General features: G+C 44.3%; 1 protein-coding gene across 6 annotated transcripts in view; it reads right to left on the minus strand.

Annotated features, from left to right (window-relative positions):
• The window catches only part of ANK1 (ankyrin 1), a 150,645-nt gene that overhangs the window by 72,906 nt on the left and 49,977 nt on the right, over positions 1 to 27,762 (minus strand). For 5 of the 6 annotated variants that reach the window (XR_015744639.1, XM_087938818.1, XM_087938820.1 and 2 more), the window contains exon 2: positions 8,901 to 9,002. Coding sequence is in view for 5 of the 6 variants with exons in the window: in XM_087938818.1 (XP_087794944.1) it covers positions 8,901 to 9,002 (102 nt within the window). In the remaining variant the exon portion in view is untranslated. Of the gene's footprint in view, positions 1 to 8,900; positions 9,003 to 18,206; positions 18,453 to 27,762 lie in introns of those variants that run through there. The other variant, XM_087938821.1, reaches the window with a different exon arrangement.

Genomic DNA, 27,762 nt, shown 5'->3' on the forward strand with positions numbered 1-27,762 from the left:
GCTCGTCAGTCCTATATTTCTTTCGTTTGAAGCCCAGCTGATAGGCAGGGCAAAGCGGATTGCCACTACTCACCGAGGCTGCAGGAGAAGGTAAGTTTTAGAGCTGGTTTCAAACACACCGTGCGCGCGCATGCACCAAACCGGGTTGTTACACCGGTTGAATCCCACGCCCTCCCTTTTACAAATACGTGTGCCCTTATTTCCATTTCCTTAGGCAGAAGAAAAATCCTTCAGCAATCCAGGTGTTCATTTTTCCGCGAAACCGTCCGACCTCTAAAAGCCTCCCACGACAGACGAGTGATGCCCGCTGCTGGTTTCTCCGGCAGTGATGAGGATGGAATCAAGGTTTGATGCAGATGGCAATGATGGTCAGATGGCAGGGTGGAGGCCACTGGCCTTGTGGTCTAGGTCTGACCACATGCATCCCACTTTCATTGCATACAGGACGCATGAGGTTGGACCTTGACCACAAGGGTGACATGCCCCAGAGTAGACAAGACAAAAGGTGCAATCGAACGAGACAACGATGGGAAGAATTGACCATGCAAAGGTAATGAGGTCATCACAAAACACACTTGAGGATTTCCCAGGATTGGTGAGCAGTCAATCCCATGTCACATTCAGTACACAATCTAACATTCTACTTCTACGCATGTTGCTTTCCTGATGTTTCTATGCTGGTTGATCTCACGGCGCTGGCCTTACAAAACAGCTGAGCTGATTCACTTCCAGGCCAGCTTCAGGGCATCTCAAATCACAAAAATTACTTCTTTGAGATGCTAGAGCTCTGGGAAACCTGGGGGAGGCTGGTTGGTCATTGCCAGGACTTCCTCTCGCCATCCCACCTTCCAGCTTCTTAAGCCACTCTGAAGAGATCCAGCCACCGTTACAATTTGCTCCTTTATATCCCATGAATTTTCAATACCGCAAAGGAATGGCGGCTTAGCAGCACTGCATCTTCCCTCCGTAGCAACTGCTTTGATTTTTTTTTATTTTTTCCTGCCCCAGATACTCAACATAGAAAGGCACACAATGTGAAATTTTAAAACAAGGAATGGACAACACACAAACGAATGGAGGAGAAGGTTGCATTCTTTGATAGGTCGGCTCGGAGGAAGGACTCAGAGCAAGCTTGGCTTTCTTTGCATTTAAGGGCCCATATTAATGCATTCAATTACGAATTGGCTCTGGGCTGCTTCTGAGAAATTAGAAAGTGAAAAAGGCAGTGGAACGCAAGTATTTTCAGCAAAAACTTCCACTATTGGCCTACAGCCAGTGGCTTTGCTCCTCTTTCAACACACACCGATGTTTACATTTTTTGCACCAAGCGCTGGAAATCCTTTTTCCAAAGCAAAATGTCCACAGTGCTTATTCTTCCTTCACATCTCTTTTCTCCCGTCCAGGGGAACACTCTCCAGACTAAATTTTTTGGCTTTTCCCTTCTTTGCCATTCAGACAATTTACAGCAGATAGGATGACAGTGCTGCCAATGCCCGCCCCCCTCCTTTCCACCACCACCCCTTATTCCAACTATAATGTGAGATCATGATGGTTTTGAATGACAGTTCCTCTCTGATCCCCGTAGAGAAGGAAATCCCTCCGGAAGGTATTGCATCAACCGTTCCCACAAGTCCCCTCTCTCTCTCTCTCTCTCTCTCTCTCTCTCTCTCTCTCTCTCTGTCTTCTGATTCTCTCTGTCTCTCTCTCTGTCTCTATCTATCTCTCTGTATCTATCTGTCTCTGTCTGTGTCTCTCTGTGTCTCTCTGTGTCTCTCTGTCTGTCTTTTTCTGTGTGTGTGTCTCTCTCTCTGTTACTCTCTGTCTCTCTCTGTTTCTCTCTCTCTGTGTGTATGTGTCTCTCTCTGTCTCTCTGTCTCTGATTCTCTGTTTCTCTCTCTGTGTCTCTCTGTGTCTCTCTCTGTTTCTCTGTCTCTGTGTGTGTGTGTGTCTGTCTCTCTCTGTCTCTGTCTCTCTGTGTGTCTCTGTCTCTGTCTCTCTTTCTCTGTTACTCTCTGTCTCTCTCTGTTTCTCTCTCTGTGTGTGTCTCTGTCTCTGTCTCTCTGTCTCTCTGTCTGTGTCTCTCTCCCTCCTTCCCTCCCTCCCTCGCTCGCTGGACCCATCTGAAAGCAAGCTCCTCTGCTTCTGCTTCACTTCAATGAAAAGCTTCCCCAATTATGCATAAATGGCAGCTGCCTCCAGCCCAAGGCTTCCTTTGCAAGCTAGAGAGAGGCTCTTTCCGCATTGCTCCCTCTGCAGATAAACAGGCCCAAACCACAACCATACACAGTACGTTCATGCCTCAAAACGTCTAGGAAGTTAGATCAGTTCCTCTAGGCGAGAATGCCACCAAGCTGAGCAGGGTTAGACAACCCAGAAAGTCCCTAAACCATTCCAGACAAGTGGCTATCCAGCCTCTTCTTGGCAAGCTCCAGTTTATGGAACACCCGCTACTTCTGAAGGCAAGTTGTTCCACTGATTAATTGTCCTTCACTGTCAGGAAATTTCTCCTTAGTTTCTAGGTTGGTTCTTTGCTTGATGAGTTCCATCCATTGATCCTTGTCCTGACTTCAGGTGCTTTGGATAAAAGGTTGTCCCCGTCATCTTTGTGGCAGCCTCTCATGCAGTGCAAGACTGCTATCATGTCTACCCTAATCCTTTTCTTCACTAGAGTTAGACACACCTGGTTCTCTCAATCTTTCATTGCGTGTGTGATAACCTGGGGCGTGGCACAAAGGCAACCCAGCCAGATAATAAGTAGCGGTCCCTTTATCAGTTCCAACTTTGCCTGTTACCTTCTGGTCTGGAGAAAAACTCTCCCAGGAACCTGCAACAGCCTTTGGCTGTAGATGTTCCAATCCAAAATGATGTAAACAGAAATCTTTAGACTATAAATCCAACAAAAGCAAGATAAGGTAATAAATCCGCCAGGGCAAGATAAGGAATTCCAAAAGTAAATCAAACCAGTTGGGAGGATGCCAGGAACTCAGATAAAAAGCAACCAACATTAGATAAGCCCAATGTTTGTTCCTGACAAACGCCCCTCCCAACTGGTTCTCCTTTAAACTCCCTTCACAGGTGTGCAGGGAAGGGAATCAGGGCCATTTCCTCCCTCATAACCCACGTTGCTCCCTTCTCCGTTCCTCCCTCTGTGCCCTAGGATGAAGAGGGGTTGGGTCTTGGTCTTCTTCTGAACCCCCTCTCCCTTGTTCTACATCTTCCCTGCTCTGCCCAGACTGACTTTGCCCTTCCCCAGCTTCCTTCCGTTCCCTGATGGCTGTTCATCTTCCTCTTCGGAGTCAGACTCTGACTGGGGCATGACATCAATGGTTTAAGCCTCCCAATCCTTTAATATGTCAGTCCATGTCAGAAAACATTCCTAAGCCCTGCTGTAGACATGGTTCGTCACCTTTATCTAGTCTGTGTCAACTCATAAAATATTTCTATGGTCTTTTTAGAGTTGCCAACAGAAAGGGAGGGGGGAAGGGGTTTGAAAGAGCAGCGCGGCAGCTTGGAAAGCAAAAGTGCATTCCATAAATAGTTTTTCAAAGATAGTAACTAGGTGACTGAAATTTTTGCCACGCAAAATTCCAGCTGGAGAACATGATTGATGACTCTGGGCTATGGATGTGTCTCATTGGAGAATATGAATTATGATATTCCCAGGAGGTGGGGGGGAAACCAGGGTCAAGGGTGACAGTGAATTATGTGTCTCAGAGTTGACTACACCCAGGCAGTGCTGGCACATTAACTCCCAATAAATCCTTTGGAAGTTTTAGAAGTTTGGCTCAAGACTCAGGGTTTAAATGGGGGTAACTGCCGGAATCCTGACAGCTAGCCGACTCGGAGATACATAATTCTCCCGTGCTATTGGGGTGGGGGCGGGGGCAGGATAAGTCCAAGATACACGGAGAACCACTACACCCCAGGTTAAGGAGTAATACGGAGGAATGCTTCTTTGGATCAAGTATCCGGTCATTTGGCCAGTGTTCTCCACAGGAGGAAAGATTTGTGGACTTGGGCCAGTCCTCAAATCTTCTTGGCATCACAGTTTTATTGCTTAGATGCAGGTTCTGCTCTCTGAAAGCAAGGCAGGCAATCAGCAACAGCTCAGAGTGTGCACTACGACAACAAGACACGGACCAAGGCCCTCACGTAAAGGTCAAGGGGAATGGCATCATTTGCTATCTGCAGATTGAGAAGATTAATGACACCTCGGAGGTGGGAAATGCCTCCTTGTCTCTCTCATCACAGTGAGTACCGGAAGCGGGTGCGTCTCCAAGGATCAGGAAACAGTAAGGCTTCCATCCCCACAACATGTTTATTTGGGTCAATGAAAGACCCAGTATTTGCGTTTATGCAGCATCCTTAAGTGGGTCAGGAATAACTCCTACTTGTTTTGTTGTTGTTGTTGCTTACTAAAACATTAGGAGCCCATCCCATTTGGTTAGTTTATGGTGCATTGTATTGAGCTGCGGTGGCGCAGTGGTGAGAGTGCGGTACTGCAGGCTACTTCTGCTGACTGCCAGCTGGCTGCAATTTGGCAGTTCGAATCTCAGCAGGCTCATTTTGACTCAGCCTTCCATCCTTCCGAGGTGGGTAAAATGAGGACCCAGATTGTTTGTGGGGGGCAAGAGGCTGACTCTGTAAACCGCTTAGAGAGGGCTGTAAAAGCACTGTGAAGTGGTATAGAGTCATGGTAGCATAGTGGTTAGAATGCAGTATTGCAGACTGACTCTGCCTACTGTCAGCAGTTCGATCCTGACTGGCTCAAGGTTGACTCAGCCTTCCGTCCTTCCGAGGTGGGTAAAATGAGGACCCAGATTGTTGGGGGCAAGGGGCTGATTCCGTAATCCGCTTAGAGATGGCTGTAAAAGCGGTATATAAGTCTAAGTGCTATTGCTATTGTATAAATCCAGAAAAGGGGATTACTTCAGTATCCAGGTTTTTGAGTGCAGCTAGAGAATGGTTCTGCACACCAGAGAGGGGCAATGGGTACCATCCGATAAGCAAAGACTGAGGCCAAGCTTCAAGTGAAGCTAGCTTCTCCCTCTCGTGCCACATTTGCAAAAATCCGCAGATTAGGTTGACCAAATTTGATTAAAAAGTGGCCGAGCAACTCTTCAACCTTTTGAAGAATGGCCAAAACAGGCCAAAGCAGACTTGGTCTCTTCTGGTGAGAAGAAGGGTCCCCGAAGCCTACAGAGAGTTGGCAGGGGTTAAGCTGTGGTTCTCTAAACTTTTGCTAGGAAATGCTCACACATCAGACTCCATTTAGACCTCAGTTGGTCCATCTCCTGCAGGAAATACCATTCCATAGTTCTGAGATATATATGTGTGTTGTGGCTCAGAGGTTTGAGCCTGCTTTGTCAGAGATCGAGGACTTGGACAATGAGGAAGAGGAGGATTTGGCTCTGAGGTTTGAGCCTGCTTTGTTAGACGATATGGAGTTGCCTTCCTCCCCAGGACTTCCCTCGTTGGCAAGGCCTTCCTCCCTGATTGTGCCTCAGGTGTCGGCAGATAACCAGGAGAGCGTATCAGAGTCTCTGACTGAAGATCAAGCTGAGGAATACTGGCTTGATGCGAGGCAACGGCGCAGGAAAAAGTGTGAGTTGCAATGCAGAAAGAAAGGATGAATCAGAGACTGAGATGAGGGACTGACACGCCGAACAGGGAATAAAAGTGGGTGTGTTCGCTCTGAGAACTTGTTCGGGACAACGTGTTAATTTAGTGAGAGAAGCTTCAAGTATCCTGTGTGTGGTGACGGCTTGTGATTTATGTTCCTGCTTTATTGTCAGACTTGGCAGACAGCTTGTGTGAGACTGCCAAGAACCTTATTGGCTTAAGGAATTTAACCCTGAAATTACTGGACTTGCTTGCTTGTTTGTTTTCAGTTGGAAATTTGGACTTCTCACCTCATTGGTACAGGTGAGACATAACATATATATATTCCAGAACTGAGGAAGCATAGCACTTGAGGTCCAAAGAGCCCTTTCTAAGTCAGGTTGGATTGTCACAGCATACTACCTAGACCAGGAATCTCCAAACTGGATGATTTTAAGACTTATGGACTTCAACTTTCAGGATTCCCCAGCCAGTATGACTGGCTGAAGAATTCTAGGAGTTGAAGTCCAACAAGTCTTAAAACTGTCCAGTTTGGAGATCCCTGGACTTGACCAAAACAGACTAAACTCATAAAGATGTTGGAAGTCCACAATTATCTTAGCTTATTCAGTGATTCAGGCCCACACATTAAGCCAATGTATGGTATTCTGGGTGTGTCCTAGGAATTTAGGAAATATATTTTATTATTCTAGTTACATATGATGGATGCCACCGCTGGCTACCAAGGTATCCTAACTTGATTGACGTTTTGCCATACCGAATATTGCAATAAACATCGATCAAGTTAGGATACGTTGGTAGCCAAAACATAAGCATTGCGAGAGTGTTTTCTTAAACCAGGTTTACAATTGTGCAAGACATGCAAACCCAGATGCAAAACTGCAGCCCTGCGGGGGACATAATTGGGAAAATTAGAGCCGAGTTTCTCATCCATGGAAATTTTCAGAGGTGTGGACATTAATTCCCAGAATTCTCCAGTCATTGAAGTTGAAGTCCACACATCTGAAATTAACCAATGGTTGGAAACACTGGCTTAGAGTAACCAGAAGGAACTTTTTGGTCCACGATGCTGATCCTGAGGGTTGAAAACAAACCAAGCGGTAGTCTGTAGGGGTTCTCGGTCATCCAGGTCATGGTTGTCCCAAAAATGCTTTTTCAGGAGGTAACTGGACTTTCTTGGTTTTTTTCTTTGGAAGACATTTCACTTCTCACCCAAGAAGCTTCTTCAGCTCTGACAAGATGGCAGGAAAGGGAAGGATTCGTGTTCCTTGCAGACAGCGGGTCGTTTGCATCCTTTTTAGAGGGTTGTTAAGGCCACTTGGAGGTTTATCTGTGACCCTGGTTCCTGTAGCCACCCAATGAACTGGAGGACTGAGAATCTTTACAGATTTTTAGCTATACATTTTGGGATGAACACCTTTTGAATGGATGTGGGAGTAGGAAGGGATTCCCAGAGGGAAAATTTCAGGCTACGGGAACCATTTGCACTACTCAGGTGACCCTGAGGACACAGATAAACCTCCAAGTGGCCTCAACGACCCTCTAAAAGGATGCAAACATCTTCAAAAGAAAAACAACCAAGAAAATCCAGTTGGGAAAAGGACCTTTGGGAAGACCAAGATGTAGCAAGCCAACGGACACTACTGCTGCGTTCCCAGTTCTCCCCCGAGGCATAGGTGGTCTGGGAAGCCTCCTGCAGAATGAAACCTGAACAGGTGGGCTGTTCTTGCCCACCTGTCTTGTCTGCTCCAGCTACTTCTCGTCCCAAGCTGCCTGCTTTCAGCTCAGAGAGCAGGCTGGATGAGTCTCGGTGGGTTGGAGAGGAAGGGGAATTAAAAAAGGCAGTTGCTTTGGCGGGCCACCCACTCCTTGGTGTCTCCAGTGTTTCGTTCTCTGCATTTGGGATGAGCAAGGTGAGTCACTGTCTGATGGCAAAGGCATCCCCCACCTCCAGCCTCACTTATGAGCAGCACCGGCAGGGAATACTAAAGAAGTACTACAAGGACACAGACTCTGTCCTTATTCTACATTCTTCTCCCAGTTGGTTCCTCCCTTTCTCTGCAGTTCTTTCGGCAACGCTTAATTGCAGGATTTAAAAGCCCGTACCACACCGAGGTGGAGGGGATGGAGCCCAGATTGAAGGGCTTCAAAGGGGACAAGACCAATCTGTGGAGGCAAAGGAACTGAGTTCCTCACTCTGTATTTAATGCCTTCCTTCATCATATTAAAAAATAAGCAATGGATGGTAACTTGTACTGGCTTTGTTGGCGATACCACACCCTTCTTGATTCATGATTCACTTGATATCATTTCAGGGTGGGACCCCTCTACAAAAAAAAAATGTTCTCAACTTGCAGGGGATGATGGGCTCTTTGCTCTTTGTCCCCAAACCTAAACCTTCACCAAAACTGCAAGTTGACCAATGTGCTGTTAACTGTACAGAATACGGAATGAGCGCTCTCTCCGGGCTCAGCGAAATTCTTCTGTATTGGAGCTTCAGGCATTTCTGAGAAACAGGATTTTATCTGGTACCCAGTGGAAATAAATCAATAAAATAAAAGGTATGGGACGAAATGTCTCACGTGATAAAATATGAGGAAGCTGTAGCTTTTACAAATGGGGGCGCTGTTCTATAGTCCTGCAATCGTGAGCCCTGGTGGTGCAAGTGGTTAGAATGCAGGATTGCAGGATGACTTCAGCCCACTGCCAGGAGTTCAATCCTGACTGGCTCCAGGTTGACTCAGCCTTCCGTCCTTCTGAGGTCAGTAAAATGAGGACCCAGATTGTCGGGGGCAAGAGGCTGACTCTGTAAACTGCTTAGAGAGGGCTGTAAAGCACTGTGAAGCAATATATAAATCTAAGTGTTATTGGGAAGGAAGGGAAGGAGGGAGGGAGGGAGGGAGAAGGAAAGAGGGAAGGGAGGAGCCACAGTGGCACAGTGGTTAGCATGCAGTACAGCAAGCTAATTCTGCCAAATGCCAGCAGTTCAATCCTCACCAGGCTCAAGGTTGAGTCAGCCTTCCATCCTTCTGAGGTTAGTAAAATGAGGACCCAGATTGTTGGGGGGAAGGCAAGAGGCTGTCTCTCTAAACCCCTTAGGAAGGGCGGTAAAGCACTGCAACACCGTGTATATAAGTCTAAGTGCTACTGCTATTGGCATCCTGGCTCAACATGTGCTAGATGAGATCAAGAGGCCATTCTGAGTTCCATGAAGGACCAAACGCAAATCTCCACTACTCAGAGCAGACCAGAGCAGTCCAAGACAACGGAAGACCTACCTGGTTGCAGGTATTAATATCCACGCCATTACTTAGATGGTCTAGAGCTTTGTCCAGGTTCCCTGATCGTGCTGCTCGGAGGAAGCTGGTCGCAGCATCAGCCTGGGAGAGGAAAAGAAAGAAACGGTTAGACGATTAAGTAAGTAAGACCCAAAACTCCCAAAGGTTTAATTAACTGATCGTTCCTCAGTCTATCCGCGTGTGTGCGTGTGTGTGAAATATAAATCCCTTGCATGAAAAATTGAGCCCACCGGGGGCACAATGATGGTTTGGGTTTCCTTTGGATATTCCTAGTGGACCATCCATGACATTGACCCCGATTGTTGTCATTTAGCGAGCCCGTAACCCCTTGTGGGGTGGAGTCAGGACAACTGAATGGAATTGAGTGTTTACTGGCCAGATGCCTTTCCTCTTGCCAATGCGGAGTTCTATTCAGCTGATGGATTCTTCACTGTGGCCAGAGAGAGAAATGTCCACCTCTACCTAGGATCGAACTCACAACCTCCTGACTGTGAGGCGAGAGCTCCACATCAAGGCCACTGGATCACTCGACACTGAACCTGATAAGGGGTGCTATTTTTAGCAAGGCCTGCTGTTCCTCACCTACCTAAGCAGCCCTACCTAAGCACACCTGGTGCCTTCCGCCAACACATTTGTTACAATCTTGGTAAGCCCTATTGTGGCTGATGGGTGGGTTTTGGCTTCTATGCTAATCGCCACAGCTGTGGTGAGCGCCAGGATATAAAATTGTAGCCTTGGAGATAAGACCATCCTCTAGCATCCCATCTCCTTTTCAAGTGGGTGGGGCTAAACAGATTTACAGATACCCTACACCAGCGGTCGCCAACCAGTGGGCCGCAAGAAAATTTTGGTGGGCTGCAGAAAAATCTCACCCCTAGATCAATCTCCCCAAAGCAATTAATCCAGGCTGCGCAGAAACACAAGGCTGAGCTGCCCACATGGCCCACGGGAACCCTCCCCGCCCACTCACTCCTTGCCTGCTAAATTGCTATTTTTCCTTTTTCCGACCATCAGCTGTTCTGCTATGCCGGGAGATTTAGATTAGCTAGGAAGCAGGAAATGGTTGGATTTCTTGCTTTCTAGCTAGTCTTTAGATCTTCGGCTCTGCTTTTAAGCACAGCCGAACCTCCCTTAGGACTGAAGCTTCTATTATTCAGTGCAGACTCACGGCAAGCACATTTTATGTGACAGACTCAGGTAGCTGATGGCAGATAGATAGATCACTGAATGATTCTGTGAGCAACTCAATCTGCCTGCCTGCTTTGCCTGATTTTGGGTAAAAGTTGCTCTGTTTCATAAAAAAATTCAATATTTATATAAATGTTTATAATATTTACATAAAAGCCATGCCCAGCCAGTCAGATGACCACCAAGCCACACCCACAAATTGGGCCGCGCCCACAGAACCAGATCCCTGGGATTTAAAATTATGAGTTTGGTGGTCCCTGAGGCGCAAAAGGTTGGCGACCTCTGGCCCTACACCATTCCTGACAGATGGGGGTCCAGTCTCTTCTTGAAAGCCTCCAGCGATGAAGCTCCCACAACTTCTGAAGGCAACTTCTGTTCCATGAGTGGATTTCTGCAGAGTTTCGATTGCCACCAGGTTTGTCAACCTTTCAAAAGTCTCTAAAGATCTGCTTTTGCCAACAGGCCTGGGTGATCCAGAGAGGGATGAGGTCTATAAAGTGGCTTATTTTATAGTTGCTGCCAGGGTTGTGAGTGCTTATCGTTTATAGTTTGTATGTTTTTTTTTAAATGTTTTGGTAAGCCAGCCAGAATTACTGAGACTGAGTGGGTGGCACTCACAAGTAAGCAAGTAAATAAATAAATCTAGACTGCCAATCAATCAAGCCACAGTCTGACAAAATTTGAAAGCCGTTTATCAAAATTGTTTTTTCAAAGAAATCATTTAAAAGCTGGTAAAACTGCAGCAGACGCCTCTTTTAAAAAAAGCAGAGAACCTGTCACATCAGTTCTGAAGACTCTCAAGTCAATATTGCTACACCACCCAAGTTTGAATGTTTGCAGCTTCTTCCTACATTCCTTTTGTGCATCTGGCCATGCGCACTTCAGAGGAAACCCAGCACCGGTTGAATTTTCATCCTCCTTTCTTTCAGTTTTCCCTTGCATCTTGTGAATATCTTCACAAAGTTTCTCTGGCAAAGTCATTTCTTGACAATGAGCCTCATCCTAAACACTGTACAGAAACGTGGAGTATCCAATGATCTAATTTGACACCTCAAGATCGTTATTTATTTACATTGAGCAAGGAGTCTTAATGGACAACCAATGAAAGATGAGCCAACAGTGTGCAGCGGCAGCCAAAAAAGCCAATGCAATCCTTGCATTAACAGAGGCATACAATCGAGATCAAGTGAGGTACTAATACCACACTGTAAAGCATTAGTAAGACCACACCTAGAGTACTTCATCCAGTTTTGGTCACCGCACTATAAAAAAGATGTTGAGACTCTAGAAAGAGTGTAGAGGAGAGCAACCAGGATGATGAGGGGACTGGAGACTAAAACATACGACGAACGGTTGCAGGAACTGGGCCTGGCTAGTCTAGTAAAGAGAAGGACCAGGGGAGACATGATAGCGGTCTTCCAATATTTGAGGGGCTGCCACAGAGAGGAGGAGGGGGTCAAGCTATTCTCCAAGGCACCTGAAGGTCAGATAAGGAACAATGGATGGAAACTGAACAAGGAGAAATTTAACCTGGAAATAAGGAGAAACTTTCTCACAGTGAGAACAATCAACCCAATGGAACAGAAGTTGCCTTCAGAAGTTGTGGGAGCTTCATCCCTGGAAGCTTTCAAGAAGAGACTGGACTGACATCTGTCAGAAATGGTGTAGGGTCTCCTGCTTGGGTGGGGGGTTGAACTAGATCAGGGGTCTCCAACCTTGGCAACTTGAAGACTTGTGGACAGCTGGCTGAGGAACTCTGGGAGTTGAAGACCACAAGTCTTCAAGTTGCCAAGGTTGGAGACCCCTGGACTAGATGATCTAAAAGGTCCCTTCCAAATCTGTTCATCTAATCTAATCTTTGCTTAGCAGTGGACATTTTGAGCTCAATATTGTAAGCAAATTGAAAACTACCTGTAGGTTTCCCTACCTGCTCACCCCCAGCCTGCCTCCTCCTGGTATCTCTGCATTTCTTGGAAGTGAACATTAACAACTACTGGAAATCATTTTGATTCCAGTAAGAGTATCGCGAGAGTAAATCAGACGAGTAGAACCTTCCCCCCACCCCTGGCTACACCAGTTACTCCTGTAGGTGTATCTCAGAAGATTCTCTGCCCACATATGAGAGGTGGTTTTTCTTCCACGCTGCCAAAAAGCACATTTGCCAAGTGAATCTTTCACTGCAAGAGGGCTGGGCCAGTGGCTGCCCTTACAGCTCGGTGAGGTCCTTGGCCCGATTTCAGCAACCTTTTTCCAGTGATCTCCTCAGATCTCCGGCAAGAGCCAGTTCTGTCTCTCTTGGCTGCCTGCTATGTGAGGAGGAAGAAAGAGAGACAGAGGGAACAAGGAGGAGGAAAGGAGGAATGGTAGGGAGGAAGGGAGGGAGGAGATGACAAAACATTGGACAAAATAGGTGTTTGCCCCTGAATATGAACATCAGATGGGTCCTTGCCAGTCCCACCAAGTAGACCAGACCAAAAAATCAACTCCACGGCAAGGCTAAAACTACTTTTTTTAATTGAAATTGGCTGTAATAACAGGATCTTGCACGTCTGATTGTGTTGCACCTCCTTCTTATACATCCGTGGATTAGGGAACGGGGTCTGACTGAACCACCTCCAAACATCATCTGGGCATTCTGGATTCTTCCATCAAGGTCATCTTCCTTACTCTCTGAAGGTCCACACCTATTGACCCCCTGCCCCCACCCAGGACATGGCAACCGTCATAAAGATGAGTCAGTCACCAAGTGTCTGAATTTGTGATCATTGGGATGGAAGAACTGCTGGTGAGGGGGATTGAGGACAAGGATGAACATAAATTAGAATAGAATAGAACAGAACGGAATGGAACAGAACGGAATGGAAGAGAGTAGAGTAGAGTAGAGTAGAGTAGAGTAGAGTAGAGTAGAGTAGAGTAGAGTAGAGTAGAATATAGAACAGAGTCGAGTCGAGTAGAATAGAGAATAGAATAGAATAAATTATAGAACAGAGCAGAGTAGAGCAGAGTAGAGTAGAATAGAGTAGAGTAGAGTAGAATAGAATAGAATAGAATAGAATAGAATAGAATAGAATAGAATAGAATAGAATAGAATAGAATAGAATAGAATAGAATAGAATAGGAGAGTAGAAAATAGAACAGAATATAGAATAGAATCTTCTAACTGTGATATTTTCCCCTTCCTTTTCTTTATATTAACTCTGTTAACCTGTTATCGGTTATCTGAAATTCAATGCACCTGCAGATCTACAGGAGCTTGCAAAAAATGTTTGACCAGAAAGAAGAATGGGCTTCAAGTGATGTGCTGTCTAAGAACATGGAGCGATGACTCTTTTCTTCAATTGTTTTGAATTCTTCTCAAAAATGAGAGCTGCCAGTTTCAGGAACGGACTTTGTAGCCAAAGCAGCTGGCATTGATTTAGCTCTGAAATCCGGCATGGCTGAATCCTTCTGCTGTTCAGCCCAAGAGAAACAGACTGGATCTGACCCCTCGGACCAAGGCATCAGGAAGAGAAAGCCGTCTCTTCTTTTCACTTTTTTTCCCTCAAAAGTGGACATAACCAAGATTCCACCACTATATTTAGCCACCGACTTCCTGTGTCAGATCCAGTAGGAAAGCCTTCAGAAGACGAGAAAGAAAGACTAAATGGATACAAAAAAAATGGCACTGAACACAGCGGAGAGATTTGTGAATGAGCTTGGTGAATCCCAGGGGTGGGATTCTACCAGTTTGCATCTATTCGCTAGAACTGGTTGTTAACATTCTAAGCAGTTAGGAGAACCGGTTGTTAGAAGAAATTACTGGGCTAATCCTGTAAGGAAGGCAGGAAGGAAACATTCTGGTGTTGCTTACAGAAACTGCCTCTCCGTTAACCCTTATTACATTCTTGGCAGGACAAGAATTCCTGTCTCAAGAACATCTCTGGAGTTTTTTTCCCCTCCTTTGCTGGTCCTTTGCTTGTGTGGAGTGACCATTCAAAGTTACAATGGCACTGAAAAAAGTGACTTATGACCATTTTTCACATTTATGACTATTGCAGCATCCCCACAGTCATGAGAGGCCAGACGAGGAGATGTGTGCCTCGATGTGAGCGATGTTGAGTTGACCACGCCCAGCCAATCACATGACCACAAAGCCACGCCCACCACCTAAGCCACGCCCACAGAACCGGTCGTTAAAAAATTTGAATCCCACCCCTGCTGTGACCTCACACAACCTCCAAAATGTTTGGGACAACTTTCCTAAACCGCTGCTAAGTCAGGCACGTGTGTGCAAAGTGTGTGACATGCACACCCATCAAGCCACGTCCACTGAACTGGTGGTAAACCTCTTTGAATCCCGCCACTGGTTCCCAAAGCTCCCATTCCTTTCACTTCTGGAAAAGTCTGGGAAATTATCAGTAGGTCTCTTCTTGTCAGTGTAGATTTGGGGAAGAGTTGGGCAATGTTTCTCTTGGTATCCCAAACTGCGTTCCCAGCAAGCTTTGAGTGACCGAGTGACCTTAAATCTGCAGAACGTCAGATAGGTTTTCTCAACCTTTGCTGATGACCAGATAGTCCTCAAGGTACATTCTTTTGTGCAGTGACTGTTCCAAGTCACAGTGGCCCTGGAAAATGTGACTTATGACAATTTGTCACACTTATGAACGTTGCAGCATCTCCCACAATCGTGTGATGGAAATTCAGACGCTTGGCAACTGGCATGTACTTATGACAGTTGCAGTGTCCCAGGGTTTTGAGACCTTCACTGGAGAATCCAGATTCACTTAGCAACCGTATTGCTCACTGAAGAACTGCAATGGTTCATTTAACAATTGTGCCAATGTTGGGCCCTGTCTAAAAGGAGCCAACATTCACTTAACAACTGTCTTGCTTAGCAACAGAAATTTTGGACGCAATTGGCTTTGTAAGTTGAGGACGGAGGGCTTTTTTTCCATGCAAAACCGCCAGCCTGTAATTGACCCCTTGTCCATCAGAGAAACCTGCCCAGGTAAACAAAGTACATTCCAAGGTCCAGCAAAGAGCAGGACATCTACAGGAGCCTTGCTCTTCGCTAGTCAAACAAACCCCATCATCCCCAGCGGCTGCTGAGTCATTGATCAACATGTCTGGAAAACCACCAGTCTTGGAAGTCTGCAATAAGCGGAGCCTGTTCAGTGGTTTGGGGGATGCTTAGACCCTGCCAGATTTTGCTGGTTTTGCTACTACAGAATAGAATGGAATAAAGAATAGAACAGAACAGAATTGAATAGGAATAGGAATAAAATATAGGGAATAGGGAATAGAATAGAATAGGGAATAGGGAATGGGGAATAGAATAGGATAGGGTAGGATAGGGTAGGGTAGGATAGGGGATAGAATAGAATAGAATAGAATAGAATAGAATAGAATAGAATAGAATAGAATAGAATAGAATAGAATAGAATAGAATAGGAATAGGAATAGGAATAGGAATAAAACATAGAGAATAGGGAATAGAATAGAATAGGGAATAGGGAATGGGGAATAGAGTAGGATAGGGTAGGATAGGATAGAATAGGGGATAGAATGGAATAGAACAGAACAGAATTGAATAGGAATAGGAATAAAATATAGGGAATAGGGAATAGAATAGGGAATAGGGAATGGGGAATGGTGAATAGAATAGGATAGGGTAGGATAGGATAGGGGATAGGGGATAGGGGATAGGGGATAGGGGATAGGGAATAGGGGAGAGAAGAGAAGAGAAGAGAAGAGAAGAGAAGAGAAGAGAAGAGAAGAGAAGAGAAGAGAAGAGAAGAGAAGAGAAGAGAAGAGAAGAGTATTTTACTGTCACCTTGAATATAAACCAATCGGCACACATTAAAATGAAATTTCACTGCATGCAGCTTGATGCAACGAAACGGCTTGCTAGGTTAGAAAGTTTCAAACGGCCCACTCAAAATTGTTGTTACGATCTTTGTAACTGTTAACACTGGGGGCCTAATTATAAGCATTATAATAATAGCACACCCAATTATAATTTAACACTCCTAAGCTGGCCAAGAAGAGGTTTTAAAAATATAAACAAAGGGATTCCAAACTGCTTGGTCCTTCTTCCAACCTTTTCGCCTCCTGAGCGGTAACACGGGAATTTACCCTTCTACACCGTGCCAGCTGAGGATTTGGGAAGTCGCAGCCTCACTTTCCTGGATTGGGGCCCCAGGCTGAATAACAGCTGGACCAGTTCAATCTTAGCAATGGCAAACTGGCTTACTCACTAGGTCTAGAAAAAAAAACAAACCCATTTCTGAACAATCCTTGCACACAAACAGCTGCAGTCGCTCCTCCCAGCTCTGGAAGATGAGGCTGGGTTTTATATTCGGCTCCTATTTTGCTTTTCTTTTCTGAGCTATTTGGAGAGGCTCTCTGAAAGATGGTTTGCTAATGCAACAACACACACACACACACACACACACACACACACACACACACACACACACTTTCATTAGCAAAGGCAGCCATTTAACGTCCCAACCTCACAACAGTGTCCTCAGCCAGCAAAGGGTGCCAGGTTGAAAAATGCAACGGAATTCCATTCTAATGTATGCTGATTAGGGTACATTTAAAGTGACAATAACGTTAGCCTAAAGTAAGTCAAAAATGGGAGTTTTTCCTCCATAAACACCCCAGCTTCCCTCGCCATCCTATTAATCCATGCTTTTAATAACAACACGCAGGGGGGCCCGATTAGTAAACTACCCCCCAATGGATGAGCTCTTTGTACAATGGACTTAATTTAGTTAGCCAGTTTTTCTTGGTTCCCCCAGGATGTAAATAAACAGCAGGCTGGGTTTATCCAACACACATAATGGGAGTGTCCACATGGGGAGATTAAAAAAAAAAACTCAAGATGGAAGTCACTCCTGTATAAGCAAAACACTAGTTTCATTTTTTGCATCCTTCCTTCCCCGTTTTCTGGCGGACAGTTTTTGGAACCGTAGCACTGACAATGTTACCTAGTTGGGTAATGAAATGTCGGCAAGAAAACCACAAGCTCAGAGAGGAAGAAACCCCCATTCCTCCTCCTCCTCCTTCTCCTCCAACCCTACTCCCTCCTAGCACTGATGATGTTACCTAGCTGGGTAATGAAATGTCTGCAAGAAAACCACAAGCTCAGAGAGGAAGTAACCCCCATTCCTCCTCCTCCTCCTTCTCCTCCAACCCTACTCCCTCCTAGCACTGATGATGTTACCTAGCTGGGTAATGAAATGTCTGCGAGAAAACCACAAGCTCAGAAAGCACCAAGGGACCCCCATTCCTCCACTCCTCCTCCTCCTCCTCCTCCTCCTCCTCCTCCTCCTCCTCCTCTAACCTGACTCCCTTCTAGCCTTGGTGACGTTACCTAGTTGGTTAATGAAACATCTGCAAGAAAACCACCAAACTCAGAGAGCACCGATTCAACCCTTAGCTACATATATTTTCTTCTACCGGCACTTTTGTAACCATACCCGAAATATGCAATCAAAACTAACCAAAATGAGGACGCCAATTCAACCACTGCTCTTATCAATATTTCAGTTGAATGTGTTGCGCAAACAAAATCATCAGACTTGGGATCAGAAAGAGCTTTCGATTGAGAAGGCAGGTACAAGGCAAAGAAGGGAGACATCACGCTCATCTACATACACAAACGCACATGACACTCGGGTTCGCGCGTTTTGCTAAAGGGCTATTTTCATGATTTTGTCGCTGAGTTCCTGCAATAAACTACCTTCGATAAAGCACCGCGGAAGCAATTTGGGGGAGAACGAATGTCCAAAGGAAAGAGAGGGGCTGATAATCACCCCAAAATGCCACTTCAGACATGTTTCACGGGCAGGTTCCCTCACACCGTTGTCCACCTGAGAAGGCTGTTGGAGCAGACCCCGAGTTAAGCCCCCAAGCCAATAACACACAACCCCTGGGACATTCTACACCTGAGGTGTCCAACCTTGGCAGCTTTTAAGACCTGTGGACATCAACTCCCAGAATTCCCCAGCTGGTTTGCAAAGGGCAGAAGCTTTTGGAAAGACCACCCGAGGCTCCCAAGCGAAGGACAGGGAGTGAGGCGTTGTTCTCACAGCCTGGGTGGATACTCACAACCGCCGTGTCTGGATAGGACTTGCTGTGCCGTGCTGTCATGGTCCAGTGGCCTGAGCGGACACCCGATCAATCCTCTCTCCAGCCTTCCTTCCTTCCTTCTTTCCTTCCTTCCTTCTTTCCTTCCTTCCTTCCTTCCTTCCTTCCTTCGCTAGTCCCCACTTTTGGGCGAGCCAGAAAGTTACATCGCATCCTACCTAAAGATACAGGCTCTTTCCCTCCCGTTGCCACAGCTACTGTGGCTGCTGCTACCGCAGGGTGAGCCAGACGCTAATGGATTGTGTTCTTTCCTTCTCTCGCCCATCATTATGTCAGGAGAGATATTTAATAGCTCTCTGCCTTCCTCCCTGCAACAAATTGCCAGGGGGGGGGGGGGGGAGGGGCAGGTGCCAGTGCCACAGGGGAAAGGGAGGCCTGAGCGCAGGGAACTCTGCCGTCAACACCGGAGTTGGCCCAAGAGATTTGCCAGCTCCTTCCGCTAACAAGGGCGAAAAGGCAACAAACTTGAGTAAGCTCCAGTGGCCCTTTGGCAACCAGCAATGCCCAGCAGTGGCAAAGGTGCAACGGATCTAAAATGAATTTTTTTTTAAAAAAAAAAAAAAGGAAGAAGGGCTGGATCGCTTGTTGATCAGAAAGGTTGGCAGTTTGGCGGTTCAAATCCCTAGCGCTGCATCTTGGAGGGAGCTTCCGTGACTTGTCCCAGCTTCTGCCAACCGAGCAATTTTGAAAGCATGTTAAAAAAAATAAAAATGCAAGTAGAAAAATAGGGATCGCTTTGGTGGGAAGGGAAGAACCTTCTGTGCGCCTTCGAAGGCGTTTTAAGTCATGCCGGCCACATGGCCACGGAGACGTCTTCGGACAGCGGCGGCTCTTTGGCTTTGCAGTGGAGATGAGCAGCGCCCCTAGAGCCAGGAATGACTAGCATGGATGTGTGAGGGGAACCTTTACCTTTATCTGCTATCTGGATCCCAGGTGTCTCCAGGAATGGCCTGGTTAGGAGAACTGGGTATCTCCTAGCCTCACAAAAGAGGAGCCAGTAGCAATCTTCCACTTCAGGTCGTCTTCGACTTACAACAGTTTGCTTAGGGACCGCTTGGAAATGAAACAGCACTGAAAAAAGGACCATTTTTCACAGTTATGACCATTTCAGCCTCCCACCGTGGTTAGCGTGATTTGCATTTGAATGAGTGACCATTGGTTTATATTTATGACCATTGCAATGTCCCAGGGTCTCGTAATCCCCTTTGGAGACTTGATCGGTTCTGGAGAAGAAATGGGGTTGGTGGGGCCAGTCAGAAGTAGGATTTGCCGGTTCTCCAAACTACTCAAAATTTCCACTACCGGTTCTGCAGAACCGGTCCAAACCTGCTGAATATCCCCTCTGACCCAGTTCCTGCAACCGTACTGCATACCTTTTAGCCTCCTAAATCTCTTTTCTGCACTCTTTCTGGGAGGGGGGTCTCATTACCTTTTGGGCCTCGTGATGACCAGAATACTTATTTTAAAAAAAGCTGCACAGACCCTAGAAAGCACGCAATGAAAAGCAGCAAAGATGAGAAGGAGGTTGATCCGCAGATAATATAAATATTGTAGATGATAAGGGAGAGGGCAAGGGGGTTGATCTGGAGGCTAAATCCTACGATGAACCTCAAGAAAAGGTCCTGCTCTCAGTTGTTGTCCACATGTCCTCCTAACAGTATTCTTCCCTCAACCATAAAGAAGCTGCCATGTTCAGTTTTCAGACAAACACCGCTTGGAGTTGTATCTATTGTGGGTCCAATCGCCAATGCCAAACTCCCCAAGCGCAAACACATTAAACACTGCCCCCTCATGGTCACACAGGCCCATGGCACCAGCAGTTTTTAACGGCTCTGTTTCAGTGTCGCATTACACAACCTGCCACCTCCCCTCCCCGGATCCCTTACTAAGACTTTAATAGCATCAGCCCTTCCTCGAGGCCAGCTGTGTGCCGTACTCCCTTTTCTTCGGCTCCTGAAACCTGGATGGCACGGCAAGCACCGACCCATTACGGCTTTTGGCAGACACAAAAAAAGAGAGAGACCGTGTTAGGTTCAACATGAAAAGGTAGACCGCTGTTACTATCGAGCGTGGCGTTTTGACGCTTGACGGAGTAGCTGAAACCATTAAAGGGAGAGTTTCCCCCAAGGACTTGTAAAATATAAAATCGGCAGAGGTTTTGTTCGGAGGAAACGGAGCAAAATGAAGTTAGCTGCACTCAATTCAAGGCCAAAAACTTATAAAGATGTCAGTCTGTGACAACTGCTACTGGATAAATTATTGGAAGCAAAAAATAAACCAATTCTGTAGCTCTATCAGGTACACGCAACAAGGATACTGAGCGTTTGAGCCCTTTTGCCATGAACAGAATAACAAGAAGTTGGAAGGGACCTTTCAAATTACATTGTATTCGTGGAATGAGATGACAATAAAGGTATTCTACTCTATTCTATTCTTCATCTATTCTATTCTATTCTATTCTAGAATAGAAAAAAAAGAATATTCTATTCTATTCATCTATTCTATTCTATTCTTCATCTATTCTATTCTATTCTATTCTTCTTCTATTCTATTATGTTCTATTCTATTCTATTCTTCATCTATTCTATTCTATTCTATTCTATTCTTCTTCTATTCTATTATGTTCTATTTTATTCTATTCTTCATCTATTCTATTCTATTCTTCATCTATTCTATTCTATTCTATTCTATTCTATTCTATTCTATTCTGTTCTGTTCTGTTCTATTCTATTTTCTGTTCTGTTCTGTCTGTTCTGTTCTGTTCTATTCTATTCTATTTTCTATTCTATTCTATTTTATTCTATTCTCTATTCTATTCTGTTCTATTCTATTCTTCATCTATTCTATTCTATTCTATTCTTCTTCTCTTCTATTATGTTCTATTCTATTCTATTCTATTCTTTATCCAACATTTATTCTATTCTATTCTTCATCTATTCTATTCTATTCTTCATCTATTCTATTCTATTCTTCATCTATTCTATTCTATTCTATTCTATTCTATTCTATTCTATTCTATTCTATTCTATTCTATTCTATTCCAGGCAGGAAACTTTATACCATGTCAGACAAATGCCCAATCTCTTTTTTAAAAAACATCCAGTGATGGAGCACCCATAATGTCTACAGGCAAGCCATTTCACTGATTCATTGTTCTGACAGTCACAACATTTCTCCTTAATTCTAGGTTGGATTCCTGAGAGCACAAGCTAAGCGAAGAGACTACCACAATGAATGGTGGAGTCGCTCTTGCTCTTCAAGATCAGGCGACAAAAGAGATCTGCAGGTTGCACCCCTCTGCCCTGAGTAACATAGGCATGAGCTGAGCATTTATACTCATCTCAGCTGAACATTGGACTACGGCATCCGGTTTTGGTCACCACACTATAAAAAAAGATGTTGAGACTCTAGAAAAAGTGCAGAGAAGAGCAACCAGGATGATGAGGAGACTGGAGACTAAAACAACGATCGGTTGCAGGAACTGGGCATGGCTAGTCTACTGAAGAGAAGGACCAGGGGAGACAGGATAGCGGTCTTCCAATATTTGAGGGGCTGCCACAGAGAGGAGGGAGTCAAGTTATTCTCCAAAGCATCAAAGGCAGGACAGGAAGCAATGGGTGGAAACTAATCAAGGAGAGAAGCAACTTAGAACTAAGGAGAAATTTACTGACAGTGAGAACAATCGATCAGTGGAACAACTTGCCTCCAGAAGTTGTGAATCTTCCAACACTGGAAGTTTTTAAGAAGAGACCGGATAACCATTTGTCTGAAATGGTGTAGGGTTTCCCTCTTAAGCAGGGGGTTGGACTAGAAGACCTCCAAGGTCCCTTCCAACTCTCTTTTTCTATTCTATATAGCTACAAAACCTGACCCATTTGTCAAAGGGTATGTAGCAGAAGTCACTGGCCTGGGAGGAGACCTCGATTCAGAAAAATCCTTTGTCCCAAGAAGATGTGGCAGCTTGTGAGACTGCCTACCCCATTCTCTCATAGTTACAAAACAGTGCTCTCTTTGGAGCAAGTTCTCCCCTCCCATGATTGGGAGTAGCAGACTTGGGTAGGTCTTTCCTAACATGCCGTTATCTCACATTCTTCTAAAGACCAACTCAACAACGTAAGTTTTGTCCTCGCTGGGGGCCCTTCACGGAAAAGTTGACAGCTGTTCACCACCGATAAGGACCATCAGAGCAAGACACACATTTCGTGTTGATTGCATCTTGCCAAAGACACTTCAAGCAATGTTCCACAGCTTCTCAACTCCACATCTACAACACTCCACAACAAGACTCCATTGATACAAGTAGAACTCAATTAGGAACATACTACCCTTCATAGAAACCACTCCAGATGTTCACCAGACTTCAGTTGGTTGATTAACTAAACCAAAGGTCTTCAAACTTGGCAACTTTTAAGACTTGTGGACTTCAACGCCCAGAATTCCTGAGCTAACATGACTGGAAGAGGAATTCTGGGTGTTGAAATCCACAAGTCTTAAAGCTGTCAAGTTTAAAGACCCCTAAACCAGGGGTCTCCAACCTTGGCCACTTTTAAGACTTGTAGACTTCAACTCCCAGAATTCCTCAGCCAGCCTTGTTGGTTAAGGAATTCTGGGAGTTGAAGTCCACAAGTCTTAAAGTGGCCAAGGTTGGAGACCCCTGAACTAAACAACATCTGGAGCTCCTAAATAGCCCAACTTGGCTCCATTATAAATTTTATTTTGGGGAAGAAATGCCTAGAATGTTTCCCCAGAAATCTGAGAAACATTTTGGTTTTGGTTTTTGCTTTTTTAAAAAAAATAGATTTATTTGTACACTTTTATTTATTACACATACGCGCTTAATACACAGTGCATTGTTTGAGTCAACTTATACACAATATCAGTACTAATAACAATATTTACTCATAAATAGTAGCATTCTTCCAACTTCTAATTTCTACCTTTGTTGTCTAACCATTTGTAAAACACATCCCACGTTAGAAAATATTCTGCATCCTCTTTCTCCTTTATCTTTAATGTTATCCTATCTATTTCTGCATTTATAATATTTTTTTGAATTTTTTTGAATTATATTTTCATCTGTCGGAATCCTCTCATTTTCCCAATGTGCCAATACAATTCTTGCTGCTGTTAGTAATATGATGTAACATGTAATATTAAATATAACACCCCTGTATCCTATTTTTCAGGTAGTACACTTAACAAAAATAGTTCTCGTTTTAAATCTGTATGTTGCTTTATCATTTTCTCTAACCAGCTATGCATTTTCGCGGGTTTTGTTCATGAGTTACAGTAGAAAAAGCCACCTGTCTTTCTAACAATTCTTAGATGCTTTGTTTTCTGTCTTCTGCAACCCTTTTAGCAGATCTAAATACAAGTCTCACAATCTTGTTTTGACTTAGGTTATTTGGTTTTTTTGTTTTTTAATTTAGAAAAATACTTCATTAAACGAACTTATACAAATACAATAAAACCAAACATTCCGCTTGCCGCAACGTAAGCAAGACAGCGTTCCCTCAATCTGACTCATCTCTCAAATTATGCAGAATAAATCATTCACACTTATTACTTTAACATATAACACAAAGTTTCATCTAATTATATACTACAAACATAGCTGCATGTAACGTTACTAATTTCCGTCATACCTTTTTATTTGACTTAGTTTTGTTCCTTTCATATCTACCTTCCAACCAACGATACCAAAAATTCCAAATCTCAAAATATTCTGATTCCTCTTTGTTTTTAAGTTCCATTGATAACCTGTCCATTTCTGCTCATTCCAAAACTTTTTTTTATAATCATGAAGTCGGGGGGAGTATTTTCCCATTTCCAATTTTGGGCAAAGGCAGGCCTTGCTGCTGTTAATATGTGAAGTACTGTATAATATATATATATATATTTACTATTTTTTGGTTTTAGAATCCCTAACAAAAATATTTCTGGTTTCCATTCAGTTTTAACTTTTGTAATTTCTTCAAGCCAATTTCTAATTTCCTGCCAACATTTTTTTTTTGCTTTTGGGCAGTTCTACCAGATAGGATAGTTGGTCCCCTGCTTAGAACCACATTTCCGTTATTGGTTATTAACTGGCTGTTTATATTTCTTTGCAATGCAGGTAATCCTTGATTGATGACCCCAACGGAGCCCAACATTTCCATCGCTAAGTGAAACATTTGTTATGTGAGCTTTGCCCCATTTTACAGACTTTTCTTGCCACCGTCATTAAGTAAATCACAGTAGCAGTTAAGTTAGTTACATTGTTAAGTGAATCCAGCATCCCCGTTGACTTTGCTCATCAGAAGCTCACATGCCGCAACCGTCATAAATATGAGTTGGTTGCCAAGGGTCTGAATTTTGATCATGTGGCCACGGGGAGGCTGCGACGGCCGTAAAGTGTGAAAAATGGCCATAACTCACGTTTTTCAGGGTTGTTGCATCTTTGAAGGGTCACTAAATGAAACTGTTGCAGGTTGAGGACTACCTGGGTCGACTTGAGTGAGATGGGCAGCCACGTAAAATTGTGATAAATAACACACCATATCTTTTCAAGGAAGATTCCTTATTTTTAAGATGCAAGAAAAGCTATAATGGTCATCAGAAAAGTAAACGTGGTGCAACGTTACAACTCAGCCTTGCAGGAACTAATTTTACAACTAGAAAAAAAATCTGCCACCTCCCCAGAGTTAAAGCTCCCTCTCGCTTGCCAAAAACACAAAGCAGTGTAATAACTAGGTGTCTGTCCTCGTTTGTTTGTTTTTCATTCAGAATTATTCCTCCTCACGGTCAAGTGTGCAGCTAAGAGCTGGTTACAATTCAGAAGTAAGGCTTCACAACCAAGGGAGTTGTATTCTTCTACCACCATGACTGCTAAGCCAATTACCACCCAGAGGAGGCACAAGAAAATCCTATGTCTTTCTCTTTCTCTCTCTCTTTTTCTTTTCTCTTTTTCTCTTTCTTTCTTCCTTTGTCTCACTTTCTTTTCTCTTTTTCTTTTCTCATTCTCTTCTTTTTCTTTTCTCTTTCTTTCCTCTTTTTTTCTCTTTCTGTCCCTCTCTTTTTTCTTTCTTTTCTCTTTCTTTCTTCCTTTCTCTCACTTTCTTTTCTCTTTTTCTCTCACTTTCTTGCTCTTTTTCTTTTCTCTTTCTTTCTTTTTATTTCTTTTCTCTTTTTTAATTTCTCTTTCTTTCTTCCTTTCTCTCACTTTCCTTTCTCTTTTCTCTTTTTCTCTCACTTTCTTGCTCTTTTTCTTTTCTCTTTCTCTCTTTCTTTTTATTTCTTTTCTCTTTTTCTTTTCTCTTTCTTTCCTCTCTCTCTTTTTTCTGTCTCTCTTGTTTCCCTCTCTTTTTTTCTTTTTCTTTTCTCTCTTTCTCACTTTCTTTTCTCTTTTTCTCTCACTTTCTTCCTCTTTTTCTCGTTCTCTCTTTCTTTTTCTTTCTTTTTCTCTTTTCGCTTTCCTCTCTTTTTCTTTCTCTTTCTGTCACTCTCTCTCTCTCTCCTTTTCTTTCTTCAACTTTGACTTTATTATTACACAAACACACACGTTCACCCATGGGCATCCCTGCCTATCATTCTGCAGCCTGGCCAGACTGAGGAAATACAACTGCCATGTATCTCGATGGCCATTCTGTGCACACTTCAGCTTGATAGCCAGTTACTGTTTAAAACACCCTGTTGAGAACCAGGGCAAACGCGCGTGAACCTGCATTTTTTAAAACGGTGCACATGCAAAACTATTCCCTCTCCAACCCCAAACCCGGTGCCGCTTCTACCAGTCCGCTGAGCTGAAAAGGTTGGAGACCACAAGTTTAAAATCTATCCAACAATAGGATGTTTATGAATATTATACAGGGGTCGGATTCTACCAGTTTGCACCTGTTCGCTGGAACCGGTTGTTAACATTCTAAGCAGTTCAGAGAACCGGTTGTTAGAAGAAATTACTGGTCTAATCCTGTAAGGAAGGCAGGAAGGAAACATTCTGGGGTTGCTTACAGAAACTGCCTCTCTGTTAACCCTTATTACATTCTTGGCAGGACTAGACTTCCTGTCTCTGGAATGTCTCTGGAGTTTTTTTCCTCCTTTGCTGGTACTTTGCTTGTGTGGAGTGACCATTCAAAGTGACAATGGCACTGAAAAAAAGTGACTTATGACCATTTTCCACACTTACGACTGTAGCAGCATCCCCACAGTCATGAGAGGCCAGGCGAGGAGATGCGTGCCTCGATGTGAGTGATATTGAGTTGACCACACCCAGCCAATAACATGACCACCAAGCCACGTCCACCCAGTCACATGACCACCAAGCCACGCCCACCTAAGCCACGCCCACATTACCAGTTGTTAAAAATTTGAATCCCACCCCTGATATTATCTACCCAGAGTCTTTGGGAAGGGACAAGATACACATTAAATAAACAAAAATGCAACCCAACAACAGAGTGGTGGCAACCTCTTCTTCTGCAGAACGTTTATTGCACTTATCATCCAACTGGCTTCCCCTCCTGGCCGATTCTCATTCATTTTCAAAGTTATCTTTCAAGGATAGATTTGCCCAGGAAACTGGACTATGGCAAACCCATAGATAAGCATCATCTTTGCTTCCCAGTGGTACCCTAGGACCAAATTGATTTCCCAGGAGGGATGACATCCTAAGGTGTTGTTTGAAGACTGCCGCCAGCTTAGGAAGAAAGATATGGACAAAATATAGAACAAGAAGATGGAAACTGATCAAGGATAGAAACGATCTGGAACTCAGGAGAAAAATCCTAACAGTGAAGACAATTAAACAGTAGAACAGCTGGCCACCAGAAGTTGTGGCTGCTCCATCACTGGAGGCTTTTAAGAAGAGACTGGACAGTCACTTGTCTGAAATGGTGTAGGGCAGGGGTCCTCAAACTTGGCAACTTTAAGACTCGTGAACATCAACTCCCAGAATTCTTGGAGTTGAAGCCCACGAGTCTTAAAGTTGCCAAGTTTGGAGACCTCTGGAATAGGGTCTCCTGCTTGAGCAGGTGGCTGGACTAGAAGACCTCCAAGGCCCCTTCCAATTCTGTTTTTTTTCTGTGAAGCTGAGTGGGAGGAAGGAGCGTTGGATCAAGGAGTGACCTCAACAAAATGCTTTTGAATAAATGGTTACCTCTGGACTGGATAAATACACGTCCTGGTGTATGTCAAATATAAGAAAGAGCCCATAATTCAAGAGTTTTGAGCTCTTGAAAACTCATTAGAGTCATTGGAGAAGATCCTGAGGCTCAGGCGAGTCCCTAGCTATCAAGAATGACAGCCAAAGATGACTAGTTGGTCAGAGATTATTCATGACACCAGCAGGAGCTGCTTTTAAAAAAAAAAAGGCATTCTTGGCAGGGCATCCTGATTAAATGACATCCATTGGGTAATGAAGACATGGAAGCAACTGAGAGATTGCATATGAAGACAAGCTCTTTCAAGAGTGGACTTTAGCTCCTCAATCTTCTCATGAGCTTCCCTGCCCTTTTCAGGCACGTCCCAGAAAGTTGGGCTC

The sequence above is a fragment of the Pseudonaja textilis genome, chromosome 9 (assembly GCF_049901715.1).
Source record: "Pseudonaja textilis isolate UNSWEBS1 chromosome 9, rPseTex1.2, whole genome shotgun sequence".
Lineage (NCBI taxonomy): Eukaryota > Metazoa > Chordata > Lepidosauria > Squamata > Elapidae > Pseudonaja > Pseudonaja textilis.